The sequence below is a fragment of the Pinus tabuliformis genome, chromosome 4_1, assembly GCF_031772625.1.
Source record: "Pinus tabuliformis cultivar Carrire ecotype Pingquan chromosome 4_1, CPIR1, whole genome shotgun sequence".
Lineage (NCBI taxonomy): Eukaryota > Viridiplantae > Streptophyta > Pinopsida > Pinales > Pinaceae > Pinus > Pinus tabuliformis.
Window position 1 is genome coordinate 578,668,609 of NC_142303.1, and position 23,013 is coordinate 578,691,621.

Genomic DNA, 23,013 nt, shown 5'->3' on the forward strand with positions numbered 1-23,013 from the left:
TTCTATGGGGCACAATAATAACAATGTAGAGACAATAGGGGCATAACAATAACAATAAGGGATACAACGACAATAGTAATGGGAGAATCACTAGTATTATAGGGACCTAACACTTCACAATCATGTATTGAGTTGGCTCTGCTCTTTGTGTCCTCTACTAGGGTGGAAACTCTATCTCTACAACAAGAGCCATAACAAACATGAGCATCTCCCATGTCTTGTTAGTATATAGGATTTATAGGTATAGGGAAAACCTTAGCATCACAAAAGAGATATCACAACAAGAGCCATAAGAAACATGAACATCTCCTATGTCATGTTATTATCTAGGATTTATGGGTATAGTGCAAACCTTAGCATCACAAAAGAGTTATCTCCCAATGCTTATATAAAATGTCTATCTCTGCCCTTGTCTTCACTTAGTGTTTCCTCATGAATCCTCGTATTATGAAAGGTACAAAGAAAACAATAGAATGATGAATGATAAATAAAAATGCTCTATCTTCCCTTGTATACACAATAAGTAAGTTAGTATAGCATAAAATAAGGACATAAGTCCACACAAGTAACCAAGGCCCACATGGAGCAATCTATAATAGAAGGATGTACATGTACAAAACTAGGGTTTAGTATACCTCAAAAGTAAAATTCCTTCCAAGATGATCCTCATTATTCTTAGTGTCCCTCTTCTAAGATGTTGCACTCTCAAATAGGTCATTAGTCCAGTACCTCCTCTTCTATGGTGGTCTATTATTCTAGTGTCCCCATGAAAGGAACTATTCATCTAACCATGCACCACATATGGGTGCTCGCAAGATAATGATGGTATTATAAGTGGAAATGGAACCATCACAAATGCACTCACACAAGAATGAACGTGCATTCTTAAAAACACACATGCACTCCTAATCCTAGAGACTTAATGCTCCTTGAACAACCAAAAATGATTTCGAACATCAACTTTTGAGGAACACATGGAGATTTTCAAAAGCGCATGTATGCTTATAAGAATACATGAACTTAATACAAAATTCATGTATGATTTCAAGAATGTGTGTCCATTTTCAAAAGCATATGTGCACTTTTAAAATCATGTGTGCAATTTTAAAAGCACGTTGACATTTATGAAAGGACATGCATTTTCTTATGTCTATAATGTCTAAGAGAGAGGGAGGAGGGAGAGATAGAGCCAAAAGGGGTTGTCGTGAAGTAAATATCAAGGGAGGTACAGAGGGAGGGATAGAGAAAGAGGGGAAGGGAGTTGAAGGAGGGTGGAGAGAGAGAGAGAGAGAGAGAGAGAGAGAGAGAGAGAGAGAGAGAGAGAGAGGTGAGGAGGTATAGAGAAAGAATAAGGAAGGGAGAGGTAAAGAGGGAAAGAAGGTTGATAGTGGGGCAAGGAGAGAGAGGAGAGTGAGGAAGAGAGGGGAAGAGGAAGAGTGGGTGAGAGAGTGAGTTAACATATGAGACAAATATTGGGAAACCGCTAAGATGAACCAAGTATTTACTTGTGTACATTATCATTAGGCCAATGAGCTAGGTTTTATTGGTGCATATGTGCCTCCATGGGTATAAATGTGTTAGGTTAGTGGGTTAGTCTACTAATGTGTTTTAAGGCCAGGTTTCTTGCATGATCGGGCTAGAGAGCATGTCTGTAAAAAACCCAACGATCAGGACAAATGTAATGTGTAAAGTGCACATGTAGTAATAAATAACAATAGGCGAAGGGAAAATAAATGGTATAGGGGCTAATACTCTACAAAAATAAAGGTCACATGGTAGAACCTACACATGGTTCATAATCCAAATCATTATTATGGTTATAATATTCCAAACTTCATATTTAGGAATAATAATAAAATACTTTAATCCTAAATTATAAAATGTAAAAGGAATGGAATATGGGGAATTAATCTTCCTTTCCACTAGAGACTCCCAAGGGATGATGGTGGACTTGGTTCTATGGATAACCCTAGGATCCGTGGATACTATACCCCAAGGAATCTAGATGGACCTCGGTAAGAGGGCAGTTTTCTTTGGGTTTCCTCAAGGAAGGCTCGAGCCTTGGAGGGAAAATTGTCCCTACATTGGCTAGAGGGTACCCTGATACCCTCGAGGGAAGTAGAAACTCCTATAAGCTATAAGGCTCTAATACATCCATGGCTGGTTGAGTTAGACACCTAGAGGTAGTCACACATCCCAAGGTATTGCACGGGAAAAGAAATAGGTGCTCTACATTGGTGTGGGGTTTATGAGGCATGTAGGCCTAAGATTGGTTTCAGACTTTTTGGGTTTGGTACATTGGTCATATTCATATTTGATATCAGGCATGTAATTGAATTGAGTAGTCATTATCATAGTGGATTCATGGCCCCAACTTAGGATTGAACAACTATTGAAATAACTAGAATTGTGTGCGACCAATGAACATATTTTAACATTTAAGTATTTGAAACTTGTTTTATGCATGCCCATGGTAGATATTTTATGGTTTTTATTGCATGTTATTATGTCATGTTATGTATATTTATATTTTATTATTATGGTAGTGGTGTCAGTGGTGACCACATCACCCCAGTTGGATGAATTGTGCATGTTACAAGTCCCAATATATAAGTATCAAATTCATGATATAACATCATTGGCGATTGCTTTAACCCATAAAAGGAATTTTTAGCATGGATACTAGATGTTTCTTTCCTTTCACAACGAATCCTTCTAGTTGCTTCATGTAGACTTCTTCTTCCAGATCCCCACAAAGGAATGTTATGTCCACATCCATATGTTTTACTTCAAGATCAAAAGAAGCACAATAATTAAAAGAAATCTAATAGAAGTAAACTTAGGAACAAGAGAAAAAATATCAACAAATTTAATCCTTGTAACTAGGAATAACCCTTTGCTACTAACTAAGCTTTGCATTTCTCCATTTTATCTTTTGCATTTAGCTTCTGCTTGAACACCCATTTGCTACCAATGGGCTTTCCTCTAGCTGACAACTACTCTAGATTCCAAGCCTCATTCTTGTTCAAGACTGCCATTCCTTTAGCCATGGCCTTTTTCCAGATTTTTCCATCCACTAGATCCAATACCTCCCTAACAATTCTAGGATCATCATTAGTAATAAACAAGGAAAATATTGAATGAAAATAATGTGGAGCATACCTTTTTCGCTACCTTCTTTCACTGATCAATATCCTCAATGCTAAAGTCTATGGTTCTTCTTATTCTTATTCTTGTTCTTCTATAGAGTCTGGTTCATCATCCTTTAATTCAAGCTTTGTATTTTTTGGTGCCTTTTCCCTTTGTAATACTTCCTATTTGAAAATATCTTTGAATTCTTTAAATACCACATCTCGACTATTTACTATCTCCTTACTTTCTATGTTCTAAATATTATAACCTTTTAGACCATCTTTATATCCAATAAATTTAGACTTTTTTGTTTTCTTATCTAGCTTACTCCTACTCTCCTTTGGAACATGTACATATGCATCACAACCAAATGACCTAAGGTGTTTTTGAGAAGGATTCTTTCAAGTCCATGCCTCATGTGGAGTCTTATCATCCAACACTAATGAGGGTCATCTATATACTAGGTAACAAGCAATGTCCATGACCTTTACCTAGAATTCCTATCTTAACTCAACTCCACTGAGCATTCTCCATCCACATCCTATTCATCCCTTCTACAGCTCCATTTTATACTACATATTTTATAGAATTCTTCAAATTCACTCCCACATAATTTTCCACCATTATTTTTCCTAAGCACCTTAATTTTCTTCTCTTCTCTATTTGATTTTCATTAAGATCCTTAAACTCTTTGAATTTCTCAAAGACTTCATATTTCTTTACGAGGAAATAAATATATTTATTGAAGTCATTTATAAATGAGACATAGTACATAGAGTTTCCCCATGATTAGACTCACACAGGTCTAAACACATCATTGTGCATTAGTTGGAAAAATTTTACATAATTCTACTACCATATAATTTTTTTTTAAGAAATATTGATACCAATAAATAAATAGACTTCTTTATTTCCTAGTAAAACCTTTATAATAGAGTTTTTATATTTTAAATTTAGAAAATATATAAACAAATGAAATTTTTAATTTTTAAATATACCTATATTAAATTATATTTCAATATTAATCTTTTTATTATTATTTTATTTTAATTATTTCAACAATAATATATATACTTCATAATTATTATTTTATAAAAAAAAATCCAGCATTGTTATTTAAAATTTTTACTTAATTATAGAAAAATACAATTTAATATGATATGAACTATCCTATGCTAGTTACAAATGGTTTAGTCTCATTTATAGACAAACGACCTTTTCACCTTAATCAGAGAGACAATTTCAATCAAACAAGATTGTGTTTTTATTATTATTTAAAATAAGTTTATAAATAAATATAACAAGCCGAAAAACCTTTAACCAACTTAAATTCTATAATCCGACGACATAAATTCAAATTTTTAAAAATCTTTACTATTTTTTTTTAAATAATCGAAAAGAACCATTTTATCCCTAATTTAAACCAAGCTACTACCAGCAATAGAAATCACTCTGGTAAAACCCCAGTCAAAATGGTTAAAACACCTGCAAATCAGAAAATTCAGAGCACTGGAAAGAGTCCAAAATGAACTTACGACTGAGAAGACTTTAGAAACCCGCTCAACTGCTGGTCGAACCCACCACCTATGGCAGCTACTTTTCCCTGTCGTCAAAGATTCTGCCGCGTACTGACTTGGGAGTCTTGCCGACGCGTTGAAACGCGCCACCGCCCGCGTAGCACGGCTCTATGTGTAGGTATGTTACTACTTTAACTCTATTCAATGACAAATTCTGCAATCATCAATTATCGAAACGACTCACTAACGAGGATGACCCTGAATGTGTTATATTTGCAGAAAATGGTACTGAAAGTGACGAGCGACGACGAGAAAAGCAAGAGAAGGGCTATGAGAGCTGTTGCAGCTGTTGAAGGTAAACTATCAATCCAATATTTTATGCATTGCAATTCTGGGTTTTGAGTAGTGATATGATATTTGATTGCAAGCGCAGAATCTGTTGCAGCCGATATGCAGCGGAGGGAGATAACTGTGATCGGAGAAGCAGATCCCGTGGTTCTGGCAAAGAGACTGATGAAGCTCGGATTCAGAGAGCTGCTGAGCGTGGGTCCTGCCAAAGAAGAGAAGGGGGCTGCAGAGACTCCGACAGTTGTGTATCATCATCAAGTGAATCCCCATTATGGGTACGGGCCTTATGAAGGATACTCATCATCTACTGTCGTGAGAGGTGAGTATCCCAATGGCTGCACCATCTGTTAGATCTATCTCGTCCTCTTTCTTTTTTATGGTGGAAAGTATGACCTTGGGGTGACAACTGGTGGTCTCATAGGAATTTCAGTAGGCTTTAAAAGTTGTTTGTAATGCAGCAGCAGCTGGGAACTAGTTACTTTCAGAGGTAATGGGACAATGGCGGATTACTTACCTTCATTAACTATACAGATACATGTACTAGGCCTGCAGGTACTAAGGTCTCCTTTCATGGAATGGGAACATTTTCGTATTAACGTCTCCTGTTTTTGAAAAATTATGCATTTTAGATGGGAAGATTCAACAATTATGAATGAAAATGGTGTACAATATCACCATCAAATCCAATCCAAACAAATTGGGTACAAAAAGAATAAGCTTCTCAAACTCGGGTATGATCACAACAAACAATCTCTCCACATTATCATACGTGCGTGGGATAGATAACTGTTGAAGATGCAGAAATTTATGAATTAGGACCTTTTCTGCAAATGTAGAAGCTTTAGTTTGCATTTAAGATTTTTTCAATCTAAATTTTATGGATTATTCGTGATATATATATTTTATAGTATTAAAAATGAATAATATTTTACTTCTCTGCAGCCCAACGCACTAAATAGCCCGAGATACCCGCTATTATATATTAAGTAGCAACACGTTTGAAGCACAATTTTCCAACCATATAATAGATTGGAGATTAGTTTATTTACAATTGTGAATACACTCTTATCTTCTAAGTATATGTTAAATCACTTAATAAATTCGTTCTTATTCTATGTCAAATTAACTTGAACAACACTTATTAAAAATTATTTAATTAAGAAACAAATGGAAATTAGAGATCAAATGTGATATTATACATTTTTGGAGAAGTAGAAACTTTATAGTATAGATAAAAGAAATGAATCACATTAAATACATACAACCTATAACAAGACTATATAGTCTATAAGCTCTTAGGAACCCTATTCAGGGAAACCATAAAACTATAGCCACCACCAAAGAACCACAATAATTAAGCATCAATAATGGAAAAACCAAAAAAAGTGTAGCCACCACCAAAGAACCACAATAATCAAGCATCAATAATGGAGTGCCTTCACCAGCGCAAACATCTAGTTTGTATCACATAAGATCCACATAACAACATTAGTCTTTTATAGTGTTTACAAATCGTAGAAATGTTGCATCACATAAGTACTTGACAAAAAAAACTCTGGTGCTATAACAAAATGATGTACATGTACAAAACTAGGGTTTAGCCTACCTCAAAAGTAAAATTCCTTCGAAGATGATCATCCTTATTTTTAGTGTCCCTCTCCCTCAAATATGCGGTTAGTCCAATACTTTCTCTTCCATTGTCGTCTATTATTTTAGTGTCCTTATGAAAGGAACAATTCATCTAACTCTGTGCCACATCTAGGTGCGTGCAAGATAATGATGGTATCAAAAGTGGAAATGGGGTCACCACAAATTTGTTCACACAAAAACATGCGTGTATTCTTGAAAAATGCATGCACTCCCAATCCTATAGCCTCAATCCCCCTAAAAAAAACAAAGATCCTTGCCATCATGGATTTTTCAGGAACATATGCACATTTCTAGAAGTGCATGTGTGCTTCTATGAATGCATGCACATTTACAAAGGTACATGGATAATTTCAAGAACATGTGTGCATTTTGAAAAACATGTGTGAACTTTTAAAACAACATATGTTTTTAAAAGGACATGCATTCTCTTATGTCTATAATCACTAAGAGGGAGGGAGGAGGGAGAGATAGAGCCGAAATGGGTTCTTGTAAAGGGGGTATTAAGGGAGGGATAGTGAAAGAGAGGAAGGGAGTGAAGGGAGGGTGTTGGGAGAGAGGAAGAGAGAGAGAGGGAGTGAAGGAGAGACAATAGATGGAGAGAGAGGGGGGGGGCGATGAAGAGGGTATAGTGGGGAAGGAAGAGAGAGGGAGAGTGGGGTAGAGAGGGAAAGAGGAAGCGAAAGGGAAGAGGAAGAGAGGGAGAGAGTGTGAGAGAGGGAAAGCGGAAGAGAGGGGTAGAGGAAGAGATGGTGACAGAGTGAGCATTTGAGATAGATATTGTCGCACCCCTAGGATGACGCCTGTATGTACTTGTATTCATTATCATTGGGTGAGTGTGTTGGTTTCTATTGAGGCCTGTGTGCCTCTATAGGTTAGGCCAGTGGGCTAATTTACTAATGTGTTTTAGGGCTAGTGGGATAGTCTACTAATGTGTTTTAGGGGTAAGTTGTTTGTGTGGTCAAGCTAGAGTGATTGTGTTTTAAAAGGCAAACAATATTGAGAAATGTAATGTGTAAAGTGCACATGCAATAATAAATGACATCATGGATCCAGGCCAAGGGACAAAAATAGTATAGTGAGCTAAGAATCCACAAGAAGAGAAAGGTTAGGTGGAAAAACCCAGACATGGTTCCTAAGTCAAATAACTATTATGGTTAAAATATTCCCAATGTCACCTTTAGGAATAATAATAAACTATTATAATCTTATATTATAAATAAAAGGTTAAAGGAATGGAATAAAGGAGATTCAACATCCTTTCCATCAAAGACTGCTAAGGGATGATGGTGGACCTAATTCTAGGAAGAACCAAAATATCCTTAGCTAATGTACCCCAAGGAGTCTTGGTGGGATAGGGTAGGAGGGAAGTTTTCCTTGGGTTGCATCAGGGAAGGCTAGAGCCGTGAGGGAAAAGGGTCACTATATGGGCCTAGAGGGTACCTTGAGATCCTTGAGGGTAGCAAGAACTCCTAGAAGCCACAAGGCTCTAAGACATCCCTTCTCAGCTCAGTTATATGCCTAGATGTAGTCACACAACATAAGGGATTGTGAGGGAAATGATGGGGGTACACTACTTGGGTTTGAGGATGATGAGGTATGTAATCTTATTCGTTTGCGACTATCATGGTTTGGTATCTTGGTCTTGTTCATATTCAATACTAAACATGTAATTGACTTGAGTAGCTACTTCCATAGTGGATTCATGGCCCTAGTTCGAGGTTGACCAACTGTTGAGAGAGGTGGAGCAACATGGTCAATGGCTAGGTGGTACATCCAAGTTCTGCAACTAGTTGACATATTTTAATAGATAAGTATCTAAAACTTGTTTTATCCATGCCCATGGTTTATGGTTTATGGTTTTTATTACATGATATTATGTCATGTTATGTATATGTATCATTCATGACTATGGTAATGGTGTTGGTGGTGGTGGTATCACTGTAGTTAAGTGACTAGGGGACGTTACAAGTACCAACATATAAGTATTAATTCTTTATACCACATCATTGGTGATTTATTTAACCCATACATGGACTTTTTGAGCTTGTATACCAACTCTTTCTTTCTTTTCACAACAAATCCTTCTAGTTGCTTCATGTAGATGCATTCTTCCAAATAGCTACGGAGGAATGTTTTCTTCACATCCGCCTATTTTAATTCATGATTATATGCAACAGAAATAAATAAAAGAATCTAATAAAATTTAACTTAGGAATAAAAGAAAAAATATCAACAAATTCTATTCCCTCTAACTAGGAATAACCCTTTTCTATGTTTCCATTCCTCCATTCTTCCTTTTGTATTTAGGTTCTTCTTCAACACCCATTCACTGACATTGGTCTTTCTTCCAGTTAACAACTCCTCTAGAAACCAAGTTGCATTCTTGTTCATGGTTAGAATTTCTTCATCCATGGCCTTTCTTCAACTTTTTCCATTCTCTAAATCCACTACCTCCCTAAAAACTCTAGGATCACCATCAATAATAAACAAGAATTTTTTTATGGAAATCATGTCAAGCATAACTTTATGGTTGCCTTATTTCCTGAATCGATATCCTTAGTGTGAAAATATATGGTTCTTCTTCTTTTGATTCATGTTTTTCTATAGAGTCTGATTCATCATCCTTTAATTCAAGATTTGTAATTTTCAGATCCTTTTCTTTGTGTAAGACTTCCTATTTGACAACATATTTGACTTCTCTAAATACCACATATAAACTATAGACTATCTTCTTTGTTTATGGTTTCCAATGCTTATAACCTTCCAGATCATCTTTATATCCAATAAAGATACACTTTTATGTTTTCTTGTCTATTTGACTCCCATTCTCCTTTGGAACATGTACATAAGTACCACAACAAAATACCTTAAGATTTTTTAGATAAGGTTTCTTACAATTCCATACCTCATGTGGAGTATTAGTATCCAACATTGATGAGGGTGACCTATTTACTAATTCACAAGCAATTTCCATTTCCTCTACTTAGAATCCCTATCCTAACTCGACCCCACTGAGCATGCTCCTTGGTTTCTCAATCCACATCCTATTCATCCCTTCTGCAATGCCATTTTCACAAGGTGTGTATGGAGTATTATTTTGTATTATTATAATGCATTTCTTACAGAATGATTCAAATTCATTACCACATAATTTTCCACTATTATATATCCTTAGCGCCTTTTTTTTCTCAATATGATATTTTGAATATCCTTAAACTCTTTGAATTTATCAAATACTTCATATTTCTTCCCCAAGAAATAAATCTATTTAATCCTTGGGAAGTAATGATGGACTTAACACAGATCGAAACACATCATTGTTCACTAGTTGTAGTATTCCCTCTAATTTCCTAGAATTAGAGGAGAATCTTACATATTATACTTCCATATAAATAATGTTCATATATTTCAAAGTCCAAATAATAATTAGACATACCTTCTACCATACCATTATTGTGTATGACTTGAGGACCCTTCTCTTTGATATGCACCAGTCTTAGATGCCACACCACAATCTTTTGTCTAGAGGATATTGGGGTTTTTCCTTATCTTTCTCCACTCTTAAGAGCAATGGAACTATTGAACCCATAACTAACAATTCTTCCAAATAGTTTACAAAAATTTCCAATCCAAAATCCCCTTAACAATACCATAACTCCTCAAACCATCATGCATGTATCCATTTCAAACACGTTTTTTACACTTGCATTCCTCATCTTGTTTACAGAAATCAAATTTATAACCAATCTTGGGATGTATAGAACACAAGGAAGTGATATAATCCTTCCACCTTTAAGCTTCAGCATGAATTTTCCACATCCAAGGATTTTGGATGTTGAGTCATCTACGAAGAAAACAACACTACCATCATATCTTTCAAAATCACAAAACCACAACCTATAAGGAGTCATATACATTAGGGGAATTTTGAGGTAAAAAATAGGCCTCAAAACAAAAGATGTCCGAACAAAAATAACTTTTAAAGAAGAAATAGGATTTAAGATGATGATGTTATCCAGGGAAAATTTTAAGAAACCCCCCAAATTTATATGTATAATAAATGGGCGAATCCCCATGGTATATAGAAAAATGTACACGCTATTTTTTCATTGATATAATATAAATATATAATTTTTTGGTGAATCTTTCACTAAATTATAATGTTTTTGTTTAATCTTGGTGAATTTTTCACTAGGTTATATGGTATTGTGAATTCTTGGCTAATATTCTTAAAAAATAGAAAACATTGTGAAATATTGGTGATTCCTTGGTAATTTATAAATATATATATAATAATAATAAAAATATTTAGTTAAACTATGATATAATAATTTTCCATGTTTTGGAAAAGAGAAATCAAGAGTAATGTTACTATAGGTTCTTATTATACACTATTGCAAATATTTTTGCATGTTTTTATCATGTTTTACCACAAAGGTCTTAACACATCCCAAGGGGAAACTAGTTGGAAAGGAACCCCCAAAGGCATGTGATGTTTAACTAAAGAAATTTTTTTTCTCAAACCTTGTCTTGATGCATATATATAACTCAATCATATTTAATGCAATTCATATTTAATGTAATTCATATTTTGTAGGCTTCACATGAAAATAAGGTCTATGAATAGCTATATCAAAATCATTAATATTTAGATGAAATTCTTTTGTTTTCTCATACATCACTTTTTTAAAGGTATATACTTCTCCAATTCCTCGAGTTCAAATAAACCAACAACTTTAAAATGCAGTGCTTCCTCGTCATATGTAGGGTTTTCACCTAATTTTTGGATCATAACTATTGTAGTAGTTGTTTCTCTTTATTCTACAGTTGACAACTCTAATAATGTTGAATTGGTAAACAATTATTTGGAATCGTACAAAATGAAAAATGAAAATGAATGGACAATAAATATGTATTGAAACTTAATTTCCTATGCAACGAAAAAAGAAAGAAGGTAATAACACAAACTCATTAAAAAACTACAGTTGGTGAGTTAAAAAATATAAACAATAGTCTTTGCATGTTCATTACTTGGAAAAATATGTCACAAATCAAACATCATCAAGGAAATTTTCACTTCAAGAATGATAGTGCACTAAATAGTCTATTGTTCTCATCTAATAACATGTGATGCTTTTTTTGTTTTGGTAGCAAAGTATAATTGCATTAGATGAATGTTAGTCTCATGATAATAGGACTTCTATGATGAACACATAGGATCCTAGTGCATAGAGCATTTTTCTCTTTAGTTAATTAAGAACATATCATTTTCCTTTCTTAACAAACAGTAAGTATTTTCAAAGAAAATATAAAATAAACGTAGTAGATTCTAAAAGGAGGAGATTCTTTTGAGACACTATAGAGTGAAAGGAAAAAAAAAAATTCCTTAAATAATCAAATATATAAAGAAAATAATTTATCTTTTATGGCTCAAATTTCTCATAATGTCTATATTATTGTTTATATGATTTAAATATCTTTTCCATTCCTTGGAACCCATTTTCTTCTTTCATGGTTAACTCCTTTCAGCTACCTTTACATTCTCTTTTCATTACCAAACTCACTTCATATTTTATTTCTTTCTTTTTCCTTGATCATGGGTGGAGTGTCCACTCGAATATTGGACATTTCAAATATTAACACACATTTTATTCCAAAAAAATATCAAAAATTGTTGAAAATGTTGATGATGAAGTAGCCTATGATAGAAAACCTTATGAAAAGGATAAAGATGATAGGATTCTTGTAAATAGGTTGGTTAGGGGATCATGTGAGTTCCAAGTATGAAAATTAATCACGCCAACATATATGACCTGAAAATATTGGAGTATGGATTCCTTTAGGCATAGTTTATATATTCATTTATTTTTTTATGATGGAATGCATGTATGATAATGATACCTAGGTTGGATATAATGAATGAAGGAACTTTTCGTATGGAAAGATTTTTATAATCCTTTTGATTCAACCATGAACTAGGATCTCATAATTGAGTCACATGACAATGAGTGAATGGGTAACATAATCATGTTATGAATTTGTATAACACATGAAAGTGAGTGCCAATAGATATAATGTGTGAGACCATATTGTTGATGGATATGGAAGGATGTAATACTTCACAAGTGTCAAATTGTCTCCCTACTTATATTGGTGTTGTAGACTTTAACCTTCATGAAAATAGTGAGGAGCACCTACAAAGGAGAGGGTTACTAAGGTAATATAGAGTAGAGAAGGGACGTCTCTTGTGGTATTCCTAAGGTATATATGGGAGGTGACTAGATGATTTGTTGAGGTGTTGGCTAGACCTTCCAACTGATGATGGTGGAATACATGGTATAGAAATGTAGTATTTTGATATCAAGCGATAAAGATAGATTAAGTAGATGTGATCATGAGTATTGGCAGATTGATTTATTGGAATAAATATTTAATTTCATATTGTAATGGTAGGTATGTTAAGTAGCCCATGTACATTGAATCATAGTTCCATTTCATTGAGTATGATTAATAACTAAAAATGATTGAATTATTAGTTTGTTAATATTATTATGAAAACACCTCATGGATGGTAGTAAATATTGAAATAAAGGATTATATGCATAGATACTCACTTGTATTTGGTTGATTGAAAAGTTTAGGTTGTAGATAGAATGGTCTCAAATATGAAAATGGGTGTAATTTTGTAAGAAATATTAGGTGCTACAACACATGAGTGAAACACTATGAGAAGGAATCTCATATTCATGAAATATGATATTCTTTATGAATTAGACTTGGAATTTATAATTTATATTATTATGAATATTTCTATGGTAACTATATGTGTATGATACATGGTAGATGATGGATATTGAAGATGGAAACCCTCAAATAAAGGCCATTGTTAGGACAAAGGAACCCTATGATTGCCACACGTTATATATGACTAGTGGATGTCTAGTAGTAAGTCCGTGCTCTCCTTACATGAGAAATCCATGACAAGATGGCTCACCTAAGGGATTGTTTAGTAGAGAAGGGAACATCTAAGCTTAGTGGGTGAGTGTATCAAGGAGGAGGAAACCTAAAAGTTCATGTGGGATGGTGGCTAGAATCTTGTGGGTGAGTTAGAAAGGATAATGAAATTAATCATTTCCTATGGAAGCCATCATATGGGATAGATCCATATCCATAGAGATAACTATTAAATAAAAAATACATACATATATTTGAATATATGATTAGATCATGGAATTGAGAAATATTGTGCATAAGATAAGTGTTTATTCATAATTTCTATAGTATGTATGCTTACTTGATTACTAATGTAGGCATATGTTGGAATATTGGAGTATCGTGGTACACCAAGATAGTGAATAGGATGGCATTGCAAATACAACTAAAGAATGAGGAAAAGAAGTTTTGTTAATGAGAAGAGAATATTTTATGATTGTGTTATTCGAAGGGGGATAAGATAGAATGTCCTAGTATTGAATCCCATTTACTAACTATACTTAATTATGATTAAATGTTCAATTTTGTTTAGCATGTATATTTTAATTACCATGCTTTATTTACACCATGAGGAATAAATTTTATGGTACATTGAATAATGCAAGTATTATATTTCTTGAATTTAATAAAATAATAGAGCTGTGTGAGATAGGATCACATAAAAAATGGGTTGTGATAACAAGAGACAGAAAGGTGATAGGTTATTAGTGGGTTCTACATTCCAAATAATCCTTAGTTTTCGATTTTTCCAAACTTTACTTTGTTTCCGTCATCACCATGCTCATTACAAAAATTATAGAAACCTTAACTACCAATCATGGAACACATGTGGCGGTTGTGAAGATGTACACCTTCCACAATTACGAAATCAAGGCAATAAGTACCTTCATCACGGGAATTGTGAGAGTGGTAAAACCTAGACTTTCTCACATTTTCTTTGAAAAAAATCATGTCCCCCACACATGTGGTTGATGGGGAGGGAACAAAATCACGATTGGATGTAGTAAATTGATTGTAGAGAGGCAATGATTCATGTAGTCTTAGAGGCATGTATGTCAATGGTTGTGGGGAAGAAGGAATGATTCATTATTGTTCATTATTAGACTAAGACAATCAACATAGTAGAATACAATGATCACCTAAATGACATAATTAATTTTGGTTCTAAGGTGAATGGTGGAGGCATTTCTGTAACAACCCTAGTGAAAAGATCATGTAATAAAAGTTAATAAAGGAAAAATAAGACCACAGGTAAGGGACACTTATTCCAAGCTAGATGTTGGGAAATGATATCCTAGTGGGCATCACTGAATGTGTGTTTTGGCTAAGGAAAATTGGTAAAGGCTAAGGCAAAGGTATTAAAAGGAGAAAAGGCATTTTCGCAGATTTGCTTATGAAAATAAAGGAAATTAGGAGAAAAGTAAGGTGAAAGGTCGCAGGTTGCATGTGAGGAGGAAATTGAAAGAAAATAATGGAAAATGAAGAAAATAGAGGCCTCGTTCATAAAACGGATTCTGAGGACCAGTTCATGGCTTTTTTCAGTGTAACATTTTGTCAGTTCAAGTTTGGAGCTCTCTCATTATTATCTCTCTCTCTCTCTATCTCTTGGTCACTTGGAACTTCCTTGGAGAAATCTATTTTGGAGCAAAGGAAAGGGAGGGAAAGGAAAGGAAAGCAAGGAACAAGGAATGGAAAGTAGCATCAAGCAACTTCAATAGGAATACTTGCAAGTAACCTTTTGCATGTGTGATTTCCTAGCTGGTTTGGACATGCATGGCTTTGCATGTTGTTGTATGGTTCTCTTGTTGTAGGTGGCATGGTTTTTTCGGGTTATGAAAATAGTTTTCAGACTAGCCTAGCCTTTTTCTAAATGTGATGGTATGTTGGGATGTTATTTCGGTTTTTGAGCTTTGGAATTGTAGACTAGATTTCAAAATCCAGGGCAGAGGTGGTCTCAAGGTTCATTCCCAAAGGCCTAGGAATCCCTTGACTGGTTTTGGTCGGATACATGGTAAAGACTAAGGGAGAAGTCTTGGTTTAGGGCCCAGTGGTCTGGGTTTGGATTGCGGTAAAGCCTGAGAGATAAAGAGATGGAAAATTCCTCAAGGGTAGTGATGGATTCTGGATTTCATTGCAAGTTCTGTTTGGTTGTGATTGAAGCAACGATTTTGGTGTAATCATGGTTCGGTGAGGGTGGAGGTGGTTTAACCTTTGGATTTCATTGGTTGTTCTTGGATTGGTTTTTCTATGAGATCCCACATTCATGCTTGAAATATGGCACGGGGGTGACTGACTGAAAGAGAGATTTCCTTCAGCCATGTATATGGTTGGTTGGTATGTGGAAGTCCTGAACCTGGTCAGATTTGCCTATGATTAATAAAATCTAAGTTCTCTTATTTTTTCACTAATTTATATGTGGATTTAATGGCTATCATATCTCTGATATTCATATGGTTTTTTTCTAGTTATAAGCATGGTTGAATGACTAGCTTATGTCATGGTTATTTCATATATTTACTTGTAACTGTTAAATGGATGGATGCAAGACCTAATTGATGATGTAGTAGTTCAATGGAGAAGGAGGTGATCCTTCTAGTTATGTTTCATAAGTTGTTTCAGTCGTTTATGCTCTATCTTGTATTCTAGACCTATAGGTTGCATTCATGCCAAGTGTTTGACAGAATGTTAGTCTCGATTGGGGATGTTCAGGCGTAGCCTTGTGGGTGATTTTTGATTTATCAGCATTGTTATCATTTTTGTAATGAATTTTGGAAGTTACAACAAGTTCTGGGCAGAGGCCAGGATTCTAGGATAGGAAAGTGGCTTAAATCTCGGGGTCACTGGCATAGAACTAGCAATTCTAGTCCATAGTTGCTGGTAGGCAGGCCTGTGAGAGAAAATTTGGGTCGTTGGTCACTCCCTTGCCCATAGCATGAGAGAAACTATGGCCTAAGAGATGCAAAATAGTTGTGGGACCCAGGGACATGTTGTCTGAGTGGATGACTTGTCTCCCAAGGGTTTTGTTGATGACGTTGGATGACTATATGTGATGTTCCATCAATTCCACTTCCTTAAGGTGACATAGGAGGTCAAATCTAATTTTAGTAGCATCTCTCTTCATGTTTACCCCAGTTGGCATGGTTACTTTGGGTAGACCTGGGAGGGGGTGTTATAGACTGGTATCAGAGCATGGTTGTGCTCTCTTGGGCCATATCTGGTGCTACATATATGGGTGAATGTGTTGGTCATGCATGCATGTTAGTTGCATGTGTGGATTTTATACTTGTATTCCATGTGTTTGTTGCATTGCATCATATTGATCATGGTAATAGTAAGGTTATCATGAGGACCTTGATGTCGATTTTATGGAATGTATTGTCATGAGTATATGACTGGTTATACAATTATATGCAACTTGATTACATCCTTTCATGTTGGGTTGCATTCTTGGTTATTTGATTGCATGCAGCCGTCTTATAGGTTGATTACAAGAATTGACCGCTTATGCTCGACTACATGCGGTTATGCATATGTGTAGTTGATTAGGCATTGCTTATGTAGGTGGCTAGTTGCATGAGGCAATGTGTATACTAGAGTAATGGTTTTTATCATGCATGAGGTCATAGCATGCATCATTGATATGGCCTTGCATTGAAGACTGGACCCTAGTTAGTATGATGGTTATGCATTGATACACTTATTGATATATGTCTATATGTTATTATGGTTATGTTGTACATGCATCATGCTAATTTGATGATCTTGTAGACAAGGTATCCTCCTTGATTTATGCTAAAGTACGTTGATTTATGGTGATTTGGTTTAGCTAACATAGTATGCCTTGCAGGAAAGAGATAAGATGGCTAGCAAAGTGGTAGACAGATGGGTAGCTTGGTGTGGGGGACTCTTCTGACTTAGCAGACATGTTGAGAAGCCTAAAGGAAGAAATAAGGAGTTACAAAGCATGAAATGAAAAAATTATGCAGGCACGAGAGAAACAAACAGAGGTGAATGTGATATTACTTCAGAGTTTTTCGGATTTGCAGTGACATGGACCTCTTCATATTAGCCATGGATATGAGGACAGAACTAATGGAGCATATGGAAGCAGGTCTCATAGTAGACATAAGTCAGATATATATGACACTATCAAAGATGGCATGATGTTGGAAATTCTGGATAGGAGGGGTGACAGACACATGTATTAATCTAATTCTGGTTTTCATAGACATCGTGGTCATCATCATTATGATCCATACAAGAAGAATGACAGGGGATACTTGGTGAATGAGTTCAAGAAGGAAAAGCCACCTACCTTTGATGGAGAGATGAAGAAATTGCAATATGTGGAGGTCTGGTTGCTTAACATGACAAAATTCTTTAGATTGTATGATTACTCAGAAAACATGAAAGCAAGGATAGTCCTTTTCAGTCTCAAAGGTAAAATGGATATTTGGTGGGAAGATGTGAACAATGTAAAGGACATACATGAGGATGATTTGACTTGGCATGTGTTTGAAAGGATCTTCAAGAAGAAGTACTTATCTGAGAGGTATTATGATGATGGAGCTAAGGAGTTGTTGGGTGTAGAGGCTGATTATCTTCTGTATTCAAAGGTATCGCCGCATTGGACCCTAGTTCGAAATGGGGCGGCAACGCTGCCCATAAAATATTTGCTGCAAGGGGGGTCCACAGGGGGCAGCTGCGACCTTTTAGGAGCCCCCCTAGTGAGGGGTTTCGGGGGCAGCGCCCCCGAAGCTAAGAATAGATGTAAAATTGCATTGTAAAATGTTGTAATTTCATAGTCAATCTGGGTCGTTCATTAGGCAGAAATATGATGGTAGAAGTTATGTTTAATTTAGGGTTTTTTTTCCCTAGAAGGCAACCCCTCGCTATATATGAGGGAATTGTATTGTGTCTATGTAGATCTGTATTCTTAGTGAAGAAGAGAGAGGAGATTGAGAGCGAAGAAGGAGTTACATCGGATCTACTGTAGGTTATATCTCTTCAATTTGCTGGATAATATAAAAAAGGACTGGCTGTTTCTCCATGGACGTAGCCCAAACTGGGTGAACCACGTATATCTGTGTCTCTCTCGTTTTTTGCATTTTCTGTGTTTATATTTCTGAAATATTTTATGTGTTCCATTGCTCTATAATATATAATTTTCTAACAACTGGTATCAGAGCCAAAGGTCTACTTGGTTGATAAACTTGCAGGAGAGAAGCGTTCCTGGTTCGAGTGGGAGCAATGGCGGAAGATGGTAGGTTTAGGGTTGAAAAATTCAAAGTCCAAAACTACTAGCTGTGGAAGATGAAAATGGAATATTATCTGTATCAGAGATATCTGTACCGACTATTGAGCGAAAAGACAAAGAAGCTGACGAGTATGACAGACACAGAATGGAATATTCTCGACAGAAAGGCACCTGGAACAATACGGCTGTGCCTAGCAGCGTCGATAGCATTTAATATTTCAAAGGAAATGACAATAAAGGGTTTAATGTTGACATTGGCCAAACTATATGAAAAACCCTCAGCCTCAAATAAGTTATTTCTTATGAAGCATTTATTTAATATGAAGATGTTAGAAGGTGGATCTGTTGCTGATCATTTAAATGATTTTAATACAGTTACAAGTCAGTTAAGTTCTATAGGGTAACTTTTGATGATGAAGTTAGGGCTCTGTTATTTCTGTGCTCATTGCCAGAAAGTTGGAATGGTTTAGTTATGGCCATTAGTAACTCTGTCTCTAGATCTAGTACTTTAAAGTTTGATGATGTTGTCAGTGTAATCCTTAGCAAGGAAATGTGATGGAAAAGCTCCTGTGAGACATCAGGTAATGCTTTGACTGTAGAGACTAGGGGAAGAAAAATGAAAAGAGGAAAGAGCCCAGGATATCGCAGTGAGTCAAGAAAAGGCAGATCCAAGGATCGGGGATAGTGTGCTGGAAATGTCGGAAGAAAAGACACCTGAAGAAAGACTGCAAATCTTGGAAGGGAAAAGAAGGAGATGCACAACAAGAAAACAATCATGAAGTGAATGTGACAGGTGATGTGTTGCAAGATGCTTTGATTCTTTCTTTAGAAAATATTATTGATGCCTGGGTGGTAGGTTCAGGGGCCTCATTCCATACCACACCTGATAGGAAACATTTTCATGATTATGTTCAAGGAGATTTTGGACATGTTCGATTGGGTGATGATAAACCCTGTAAAATCATTGGAATGGGTATAGTTTTCATAAAACAACAAAATGGAAATCAGTGGCTATTGATGTTCCACATCTGAAGAAAAATCTGACTTCAACAGGGCAGTTGGGAGGTAAAGGTTGCGTAACTACTTTCACAGATAAAACCTAGAAGGTCACTAAAGGATCCCTGGTAATAGCGAAAGGAGGAAAGGTTGGTACATTGTATTTATGCAATGGTATTTTTAATTCTGTTAATGCTTTAACCTCTACAGGAGAAGATACAGCATTGTGACATCATAGGATCGGGCACATGAGTCAGAAGGGGATGCAGATTATTCACTCAAGAAATTTGTTGCTAGGTTTGAAGCATGTTGATTTAAAATTCTGTGAGAATTGTGTTTATGGAAAACAGAAGAGAGTCAGATTCCTTAGAGTTGGGAAAGAAAAGAAGAGTGAAAAATTAGAGCTTATGCATACAGATGTATGGGGACTTGCTCAGGTATCATCTCTTGGTGGCTCTCGTTATTATGTTACTTTTATTGATGATGCAACCAGAAAAACTTGGATTAACTGTATTCAAAATAAATCTGATGTATTTGATACTTTCAAGAAATGGAAAGCTTTGGCTGAAAATGAGATAGGAAAAAGGTTGAAGTGTCTCAGATCATACAATGGAGGTGAATATTGAAGCAAAGAGTTTGATAGGTACTATTCAGAGAATAGAATTCGTAGAGAGAAGACAGTTCCAAGAACACCACAAGAAAATGGTGTGTGAGAAAGGATGAACAGGACAATCATGGAGCGTGGAAGGTGCATGAGATTGCATGCAGGATTGCCTTTACAATTTTGGGCAGATGTTGTAGATACTATTGTTTATATAGTAAACAGAGGGCTTTCAAGTTTCTTGGATGGTGGTATTCCAGAGAAGGCATGGATAGGTAAAAAGGTAAACTACTCCTTTTTAAAGACTTTTGGTTGTAAAGCCTTTGTCCACATTAACAAAGAAAATAGAACAAAACTTGAGGCAAAATCAAAGAAATGTACCTTTATTGGATATGGTGTTAATGATTTTGGTTATCGCTTTTATGATTATGAAAAACATAAAATCATTAGGAGCAGAGATGTCATATTCAATGAAAAGGTTTTGTATAAGGATTAGCTATAGGAAAAGAAACGGGAAAAAGAAAACAGAGAATACACAGTGCTTAACGAGATCATAGAAAAAGTGATGGCGCCTGAAAATCATAATGATCAACAACCACAACAGAAACAATCACTTCAAACACTTGAAAGTGGTGTTAGAAGATCTACCAGGATGAGTAGACCCCCTAAATGATACTCTCCTTCCTTATATTATGTATTGTTGACTGATTCTAGTGAACCCGAATGTTACGAAAAAGTAGTGCAGGTAGAAACTAGGAAGAAGTGGGAGCAAGACATGAAAGAAGAGATGGACTCCTTAGCACATAACCAGACTTGGGACTTAGTCAGGTTGCCTGCAAGTAAAACAGCATTATAGAATGAATAAATGGGTTTACAAGTTGAAGGAAGAAGATGGAGGTAGAAAAGGGTATAAAGCTAGACTTGTGGTGAAAGGGTTTTCACAGAAAAAGGGTATAGACTTTTATGAGATATTTTCTCCTGTTGTGAAAATGACTTCAATCAGAAATATTCTAAGTCTGGTAGTAGCTGAAGTTTTGCATCTTGAGCAGTTAGATGTAAAGACAACCTTTCTCGATGGGGATTTGGAGGAAGAGATATATATGCCACAACCACAAGGATATGAGGTAAAAGGGAGGGAGAAACTAGTGTGCAGGTTGAAGAAGAGCTTGTATGGCTTAAAACAAGCTCCAAGGCAGTGGTATCTAAAATTTGACAGCTTTATGTCTGAACAAGGTTATAGTAGGTGTCACTTTGATCATTTTGTTTATCTCAAAAGGAAAAATGATGGCAGCTATATTATATTGTTATTGTATATAGATGACATGCTTTTTGCAGGTTCTAACATGCAGGAAATAAATGTGCTCAAAATGAAATTGGAAAACTCATTTGCAATGAAGGATTTGGGTGCTGCAAAACAAATCCTTGGTATGAGAATAACTAGAGACAAGAAGAATTGAAAATTAACATTGTCTCAGAGTACATAGAAAAGGTGTTGAAAAGGTTTAATATGCAGAATGAAAAACCAGTTAGTATACCTTTGGCTAGTCATTTCAAATTAAGTAAGGAGGTGTGTCCCAAGACTCAGGAAGAAATGGCTCATATGTCTAAAGTTCCATATGCATCAGTAATTGGAAGCTTAATGTATGCAATGGTCTCCACAAGGCCTGATATTGAACATGCAGTGGGAGTTGTAAGTAGGTACATGAACAATCCAAGAAAAGAACATTGTATGGCGGTGAAGTGGATTCTTAGGTATTTGAGAGGTACCACAAATCAAGTATTATGCTTTGGTGGTTCAAACATTTCTCTACAGGGATATGTTGATGCAGATATGACAAGTGACAGAGATAACAGGAGGAGCACTACAGGATATGTATTTACTGTAGGTGGAGCAACTGCCAGTTGGGTTTCAAAAATCCAAAGTGTTGTTTCACTTTCAACAACAAAAACAAAGTATGTTGCTACTATAGAGGCTAGTAAAGAAATGATTTGGTTACAAAGGTTTCTGGATGAATTGGGTAAGAAGCAAGAGTTGGGAAGGTTATACAGTGACAGCCAGAGTGCCATACATCTTATAATGAACTCTGCATTTCATTCATAGACTAAACATATATAGCTCAAGTACCATTTCATACGCTCAGCATTGGAAGATGGACAATTGAAGCTGGAAAAGATACACACTAGCTAGAATCCTACAGATATGCTAAAAAAAGTTGTAACCAGGGAGAAACTGAGAATCTGCTCAGTTTCAATTGGTCTTCAAGTATGATGAAGAAGATGAGAAACAGCCAGGTCCAAAGAGAAGTCCTTGTTTAGCAAATGAAGCAGTGGTGGAGTTTCTATAATCAGTCTCCAAGTGGGAGATTGTTGGGTGTGGAGCCTAATTATCTTTTGTATTCAAATGTATTGCCACATTGGACCCCAGTTCGAAATGGGGTAGAAATGCCACCCGTAAAATATTCGCTGCATGGGGTGTCCAAGGGGGGGCAGCTGCGATCTTTTGGGAGCCCCCCCCTGGC

General features: G+C 35.7%; 1 protein-coding gene across 1 annotated transcript; it reads left to right on the forward strand.

The window, feature by feature from the left end:
* Nucleotides 1-4,879: 4,879 nt before the first annotated feature.
* LOC149177247 (heavy metal-associated isoprenylated plant protein 12-like) lies at nucleotides 4,880-5,568 on the forward strand. The gene is made up of 2 exons (XM_089423353.1): nucleotides 4,880-5,004; nucleotides 5,083-5,568. The coding sequence occupies exons 1-2, from the start codon at nucleotides 4,902-4,904 to the stop codon at nucleotides 5,346-5,348; spliced, it is 369 nt and encodes a 122-aa protein (XP_089279479.1). The 5' UTR covers nucleotides 4,880-4,901; the 3' UTR covers nucleotides 5,349-5,568.
* Nucleotides 5,569-23,013: the final 17,445 nt, after the last annotated feature.